This window comes from Falco biarmicus, chromosome 6 (assembly GCF_023638135.1).
Source record: "Falco biarmicus isolate bFalBia1 chromosome 6, bFalBia1.pri, whole genome shotgun sequence".
Taxonomy (NCBI): domain Eukaryota; kingdom Metazoa; phylum Chordata; class Aves; order Falconiformes; family Falconidae; genus Falco; species Falco biarmicus.
In genome coordinates this window covers 60,169,333-60,177,652 of record NC_079293.1, presented here as the reverse complement: position 1 = coordinate 60,177,652, position 8,320 = coordinate 60,169,333, and the positions used below count along the sequence as shown (strand labels likewise).

At 35.1% G+C, this 8,320-nt stretch overlaps 1 protein-coding gene across 2 annotated transcripts in view; it reads right to left on the bottom strand.

The window, feature by feature from the left end:
- Positions 1 to 528: 528 nt before the first annotated feature.
- TBC1D32 (TBC1 domain family member 32) overlaps positions 529 to 8,320 on the bottom strand; it is an 84,271-nt gene continuing 76,479 nt past the window's right edge. For both annotated transcript variants that reach the window (XM_056344175.1, XM_056344174.1), the window contains exons 32-34: positions 7,085 to 7,225; positions 5,028 to 5,216; positions 529 to 1,751 (exon numbers count right to left, since the gene is read on the bottom strand). In XM_056344175.1, coding sequence (XP_056200150.1) covers positions 1,632 to 1,751; positions 5,028 to 5,216; positions 7,085 to 7,225 — 450 coding nt within the window. In that variant the 3' untranslated portion in view covers positions 529 to 1,631. The remainder of the gene's footprint in view (positions 1,752 to 5,027; positions 5,217 to 7,084; positions 7,226 to 8,320) is intronic.

The window sequence follows — 8,320 nt, the reverse complement described above, 5'->3', positions numbered from 1 at the left end:
CAAAGATGAAAAGCCCTGAATAGAAGAGGCCAACAAAATACAGAAATGAGGGGAGAAAAAAAATCTTGCAAAATGAAAAGAACAAGCAATCTACAAATACGGGGGTGGGGGTGTGTTGTGTGAGTGGTAAGAGTGAGGGAGGCTGGAGAAGCAGCTTTGCTGGTGATGGGTAGAATGCACCAGACAAACCACACTTCTCCTTTTTCGTTTCAAAACATCTGTTACAAATTTGAGAATAAATTTTAATAACTTTCTAATTTTAGATTTTATTTCCATTTTATTTCTGCAGTTAGCCTGAAATGTCTAAGTAGACATCTTAAATATCTGAATGTCTACTTTTCATCTAGCCTCACGCAGGCATTGTAAAGATTACTTTTCTACTGGATTCTTTTATTTTTTTATTTTTTTTTTTCCAATTTTGATGCAGATCTGATTGTATGAAAAATATTAACTGGCCACAGGACAATATGTTGTATTCATCCATTTACATACTTCGATTACTTGCAAATATTGAAGGAGACCTCCTACTTGACAATAACTATTATTTTATTAGCCATAATTTTGATCAAATACAAAGGCATTTATTAATTCTTGACAAACCAACTCTATTATTCATTTTAGGAATATGCCATCTAAACGACATTTATTGACCCAACATCATGCCTAGTGCTTTGAAATTTGGATTTAAAAAAACAACTATTAATTGGTGCACAAATATGTATTTATTTCTTAACAGAGAACAGTGATATAATAGAATATGGAAAAGAAAGCTGCTAGAATGTTTCCTCTGCTGTCCACTGACTGTTACCTAAAATCTATCCTTAAAGCAAATGGGATGCAGCACTCCTCAATAAAACCATGTTTCTTCTGAAATTAGGAATTTTAATCAACAACGTTGAAATTTTAGCTACACTGCACTGGTGTTAGAAAATATTTAGCAGCTTTCATTCTTGCTTTTCATTGATGATAAAAAGCAAGCACAGATGAAGCTGCTTCTTAGTTTCCTGCCTGAATGAAACCAGAATCTTTAAAAGCAATGATTTTCCAGAAATACAAAGAGCAGACGAAGAATGTATGTTACAAATGCATGTTTTATGACATGAAATTATTTACTTTATTAAAAAAAAAAAAGGGGGGACAGGAATATCATTCTTTTCATTGCATGTATTGGAACACCCCATTTTCTGAACCTTATCCACAAACTCAGAACAGCTGTGTATAGGGAATTTGTTTTTGATTTGTTGACTTTTCATGCACATTTTCTAAGAAAAATCACTTTGTCAGGCCCTATCAAAATACAAAAGTTTTAGGACTGTGCTACAAGGAGATGACAATAATGCAACGAATTGCAAACAGGTTCAAGGCTTTATGAGGAAGACACTTCGGTACCCTACCAGTGAGTTCTGAAGCTGCCTTCTGTTAACTGAAAATGTGGCTGCACATACAGTCTGTCTGGAAAAATGTGGTATTTTAGGTCATGAAAATTAGATTAAGACCTTTTCCAAAAACTGGATTCTGATTTACAATATGTACAGCCTGACTTATCTTAGGTGAGTTTAATTTACCAATCAATCAGCATCCTTTTAAAGGATCTATCCACAACTGGAAATTAAAGTGCTTGTTTGCTTCATCTATGGATTCTGCACTCTGATGTTCCTCATGTCTTTCAGCAACATAGGTCTGTAGATTGCCTCCAAGCTTTCCATGTATTCTAAGTAATCACTCACTCGAAATCCATGGAGTGCTTCTTCCTGCAGAAATACACACAGAAAACATTTATTAGGTAGGAAAAAAAAGATGCACAACTTCAATTTAATGAACTCCAAGCTTCTAAAGATAGCTCATTTTGTTTTGCTTGTCACAGCCTGGGTGTTTAGAACACACACATTTTATTATCTTTCATTTAGAAATAAAGAATTGGTAATATCTGCTTCCAGACAGTTCTTTCTAATTACAGTCTTCGTAACAAATAGTTCTTTTCAGGTGGACATTGTTCATCTCATTTTTGGAGAACATGCCATATGAAGATTTTTAAGGAAAACAAAGTAAGCTATAAGAAGGCAAAGCCAGGTACTAAAATACTCCTCAAAAAAAAAGACTTCTACACCAGCACATGACATGCTAGATGTTTATTAATATGGCTTTTATATCCAACTAGATTCTCAATAAAACCAGGAGAGTAACAGTAGATACTTATTTTTAAAATCAGCAATAAAGAAAGGTCTTTATGAAGTGATTAAATAAAAACATAATAAACACTTCTGCATGACCACAATTAATTCTTACTAATTCCAAAACACAGAAGTAAAAGAAGGTGCCCTCAGGAAAAAGAAATGAACAGGCCATGTTCCTTCTCGTGGCTACCATATTAGAGGGAACGGGAGGATGCATGGCAGAGAGCAGGATCCTGAAGAACAGTGTAGATAAAATGGGTGAATTTGTTGCTGCTTTGAACTGGAACAACTTGCATGCGCACCATCTACTAAGCCGTATTACCACTGTTGGCAGCATGTGCTGCAAAAAGCTCTCTGGAGCCAGACAGTCCTTGTGGACATATGTTGTATCTGCTGGTGTACTGACTGTGCACCTTGGCTAAGCAAAATTCTCCTGAGATCATCTATTCAGGCTTGGAAGGCACTTTGGCACCTGAACAGGAATTTAAGATGGTCTTTATATTTCTTCTTCCCTACTCACAAGTGAAAGCAAAGGCACGATTTTACCTTCCAAGTCGCTCTTCATGCACTGCGAGAAAGTTAACTACAGCACAACAGAAAACTGACTCCAATAAAGAACTGCAGTAGGTATTTAACTCTTTATTTTAAGCAGTCAAATCCTATATTGATTAAATATGCACATGTATTAAAGCATTGGTCAGCAACTTAGTTGTCAGTAATATGGCCTATACTCACAGAAAATAAAGTGAGGAGTAGCTAAATTACTCATAAGAGACTGACATACTGGCCTGCATGTGCTATTACCAGTCACAAACCCTGTAGCCTCAGTTTCTCTATTTTATCCAAATGAAACCGACAAAACCAAGATAGTCAAGATGATGAGGTGGCAGTTTACAGTATTCTTACTTCACATATGGAAATAGTAAAGCTATGCATCTTTATCCTTTGATGAAGAGATTAATAAAATACCAAGCAATAAATTTAAAGTTTAGTTAATGCTGAAACTTCAAGACACCTTGAAGGGATCAAGTTAGTAACCCACCTCAACCAACAGAAACAATCAGAAAAAGGAAAAAAAATTTCATGGGTAACTTGTTTCTTCTACTTCCCTCTTGGCACAGAGGAAAGGCTAATTATAGAGTAATAGAAGATGATCTTTTTCACAGGTGGTCACCTGGTTTTTATCACTAGAAGGACGTAATGAAAGGCTGAACGTTTTACATATTTTAAGTGCTAGGCATAATGTCATCTGAATTGATAGCAAAGTTTTCTCCAATTTCTTCTTCAGCATGCAAATGAAAGTATATTTATATTTTAAGAAGAAAATATTTGCTTTAAATTTAATAGCTAGCTGGAACTATTTATTAGATAATACCAACAAAGGTGTATTGCTGTCAAATCATCTTTTCATTACAGATATAAAGCATGGTAGAAACTTGAAAACAGAAAGTACTATCGGTTCTTGGAAGGAAAATAGGCAGGCGGGACTTGTTTGTACAGCAAATGACCACTGCTAGTATGAAGCTCAAGATGTGACATTGCATTAAAAAAGAAATATAAAATGAATATTCAAAGTTGTAGGTGTGTTGGGTTTTTTCTTAATTGGATTATGTTCTCAGACTAGTTTACACTTCCACTTTTAAGATCATTGCTCCACTACAGTAATCCAAATCTGTGAATATTGTGCTGAGAAATAGGCTAAAAATTGAAATTGAATGTGATTATTTCAATGAAAGGGCAGCTGACTTATGCCTTTGCAAGTATTAAATACAAGTAACCTCACAAGAAGCCCATAATATATCTGAAATCAAATTAATAGAATGACAGAATCTTTTTTTCTTTAGATTAATTAAGATTTATCAAAAGCAAGAGTACAGTTTAAATATGCTATTAACTCCTCCTTTTCCTGCAGTAGTCACTCAATGAATTGTAAATACTCTGGCAGTGCATTAACACACACAATTTCTCATTAATTTAACAGTACCGTGTCAAATCTTTGGCCTGTTTATACTGTAGGTGACAACATACAAATTTTCTCTTCTAAAATTTACATAAATTATCCCAATAATGCCATCAGGATTAAGTTGTTTTTAAGCCGCATTGACCAAGACCAGGTCAAACAAAACAATTCACCCATTAGAGAGTGTACCAAACATTTTCAAGGAAAACAACTGAGCTGACATATTCTTATTTAAGAATATGTAAGTTGGATGCAAACTAGTCTAGAAAACTATTGTTGTTAGGACAGACTAAGATGAAGATTAAAAAAAAAAGTCTTGCAAAAGACTTCTGACTGGAGAAAAAAAAAAGAGCAGATAAAAAAGCAAGAATGTCTCTGGGAACAAGGGTCAAATATTTTATCTATTCATAACTGCATTTATAGCTAAGCAGTACTCTGCAAAAAGAATCTGATAACCAAATGTAATTTATAATATGGCAAAGAATATCCAGTTTTGAGGCTGGTTGTATAGCAATTGGCATCTGTTCAAATTCACAGCTCACTGAGCTTTGTGGCACATCCCTTCAAGCTTTAGTAGGAGACCACCGCATAAACCCACCTTTCTGGAGAACGTTTAGTTTAATGACATTGAGGCCATGTAGAGAGAACTGAATCAAATGCCCTCATGACTTCATGTGGCTATTTACTTGCTTACAAATGGAACTGATCGGGACAAAATGCAGGACAACTATACCCCACTTTCCTGCCAGAAGTAAAGTGTTATTTCACTCACTTAAAAAAAAAAAAATAAAAGGTCAATGTTAGTAACAGTTTCAGAGTCAGTAACACATATTTTCAGTATAGACAGCTTTGCTTCCCTTCAGCAATTGAAAAATTAAGAAAGAAATCCTTACTTTAAGAAAAACCTGGAGATCTTGGGCTTCAGTGTGCTTCAGGATGTCTTGCTGTAGGTGTCTGAACACAGAAACACACATATATACTTGATAATCAGGACCAAGGAAAATACATACAGCAATGTAGTGACAGATCTCACTCCAGTCCATGTAATTCCAGAAACACTGAGTTATCCATTGCAGACAAATCTAGATGAGAATGAAATTAATATATAATTAAATTGCTGCAGACATTCAGTCATAACTGATCAGATTTATCTCTTTTCTATACTACAGACCCTTTGTCCTGTAACATTACACTATTTATGAAAATAAAAGGGATAAAGTACAAAAGCCAAGAAACATAATTTTTTATATCACAGCCTATGAACACACTTCCAGAGGGTTCTGCTAACGTAACACCCTGCATCTGTATATCTTGCTTATCTGAGTATATTCCAGCAACTCCTGAGTTTGAAACATAAAGTCTAGTGAAAGCAAAGGTGATTTTTTACAAGGTTTTTTTTATGTGGCCTGAAGTGTAATGAGGGTGAAGGTGTGTTTAATGTGGATTTTCCTTTAAATTGAAGTAGTTCTTTGCCTTATAAATGAATGTTAGGCCCATCCCTAGGACATGTTTATTTAATGAAGTGGGTATGGAACACACTTAGCGAATCCTTTTTCCAGCTCTAAATCACAACGTATTAAGATGTGTACAGCACATTTCATTTAGTTCTAGGCCACAAATCTTCTGCTAATCAGTCCTCAAAGTGTTTAAAAATATGCAGCAGCAGAAGCACCAAGATTCTAATTAGATGACAGCAGCCATACTCTGGCATTAAATCTGTTTTCATGTATTTATTGATGCACACAAGCACTTAAATACATCAGAGTTGTTTTCACAGTTCAGAGCTTGTTTGTTTTTAATCCTGCAGCAGAACTGCAAAATCACATAGAAAATACAGTGGCACCCACCAGTGGCATTTCAGTAAGATGGTAAATAAATAAAAAAAAAATAATTCCCAAAGAAAAAACCTTGTCAGCAGCTTAGAACAATTAGTCTACTATTAATTGAGTACAAACAATTTAAAAAAGCACACAATGTTTTTAAAAAATTAAGTTTAAAAAACTTACATAAGAATAGTTGAAGGAGTGACTTTCCCCGTGTGTTTTTCCAGCCCAAAATAGGAAACTTATCATAAGCACCTCATTCCTATGCTGAGATAAAGTCCCTCATCTGCCAATCTTTTCTCCTCAAAGGCCAAATACCAAGCTGACTATTTTAAGCAGTATCTGTACCATACTGGCATCTGCCCCCATTAAGAAGCGTCTTAAGCTGCAAATCTTTTGGCAACAGGGAATTTTGAAGGCACAAGATGAAACATATTTTTCTTGCCTTGGAACACCAATAAACTTTCTTATTGTGGTGACAGATCCTTGCATTGGCAATCAAACTCATTATTGCATGAAGCTGTTTACATTTCATCATGACTGTAGTCTACAAGTAATGCTCTATACGTAGCATTCCAGGTTACCAAAGAATTGTAGTAAGTAGGTATAAATGGAAGCTAACATCATGGATAAATATTCTTCTTTAGTAACATCTCTTTAATATAGAATAATAGTGTGTTACCCAATTGTAATAGTTATGGTAGCTCAAACAAAATTAATTTTGCTCTAATACCACCTGAACTGCTTCCTATTATATGCCTATCCTAAACTACTCATTTCCCTCCTATGGAAAGTTTAGAAAATCATTCCAGGAAATAAGATATTCTATTTATTTTAATGATAAATCTGATGGTTTAGATGATGTAGTAGGTTTTTATCAAGTTTTTTGCCCAGATATGTAATGGAAGCTCATCAGCTGCAGTACACTGTCATTATTCTACCAAAGTCAGTTCCTTTCTGTTTTCAGGCATTCTAAGTCATTACGTATTCAGTATAGCTCTTACCCCCAGATCCATAGCCACCACTCAAGTGCAGTATAGAAAAACCACAGTAGTTCCCGAACATCCTTGATTTTGTGGATTTGAGTCAAAAAGTTGATGATACTTTGATATGCTTTCATTACTTACCTGGGACGGAGTGAAACCAGACATGTGGAACGCTGAAAAGACAAGTGGCAATTCGGCTTTCAGCAACATTTCAATGTGGTGAGCACTGCAAAAATAGACTGGATGGATGCCAGATTCCACTGTGGTAATAGGCAGGTGCATCTGATTAACAACAACAACATCATCAACAAAATTGAGGAAAAAAGATTACAGACTACAAAAAGGTGTTATTTTAAAATACCTTGCTGAGAACAATACATAAAAATACATAAGTTCACTTGTAAGTCATCCCAGCTATTTTAAGAGACAGGAAATAGAACAAACAAAAAAGCTGGCACTACCATCAGGAAAAATATGTAGTTAAACTAAAGAAAATTAAAAGTTAGAAACTGTTATTAAATATATCCTGACTATTCCTTTGCATTAGCAATCTAGCTCTTTGTTGCATGCAAGCTCTAATTGCCAAAGCAGAGATGGAGAAACTGATGTTATGTTTTAAACAAAAGAACAGAAAGAAAAAAAAGACTACTTTCTGTTGGATTTTTTTTTCTCTCCCATTTACTGGCAGATACAGTGGAACTTCTATGGTGTTTGAAGTTGTTTTCTGTGTGCATGTTCTTTTGCAGTATGTGTGGCTGGTATGAGTGAAATTCTATTTTGTGCAGCAAAAGAAACAGAGGTTTTATCAGTATGGAAAGCTCTGAACACCAGTGCATGGTTTCTAGGTAGTGGAATCCTTGGCTTAGTGCTAGGTCAAGGTACATCCTTTGGAATCTTCCTCCTTCCTGAGGTAGGCAGCATCACAATCTAATGGCTGGATAATCCCTCATTCATGTTTTGACATTTTATTTTAGTTTACATTAAGGTAGTTATACAATAGGTTAATACTGAATTTTCTCGTTGTGTTTTCAAGATATATTATGAAAAATAATTCTTTTAAGTACTGAGAATGAACATTAGCACTGCAGCAACCTGCCTGCAGTGCTGGCTAGTTATTGTATGCAAGACGACACTGAAGTTCTGAGCACTGACAGTGTTCAGCACCACTATACTCATACAATGGAGCAAAATTTCATAGTGCTGGAACAACCTCAGGGTGAGACACTGCTGTGAGCGGACAAATACAGTCACTTCTGGTGACAAGACAGACTAATTCATATTAATACAGAAGCCTGCATGCAGAAGAGGTACAGAATCTAACCCGTGCTTCTTATTCCCCAGTTTTCTCATAAAGACTACAGTTATTTCATAGTTTAT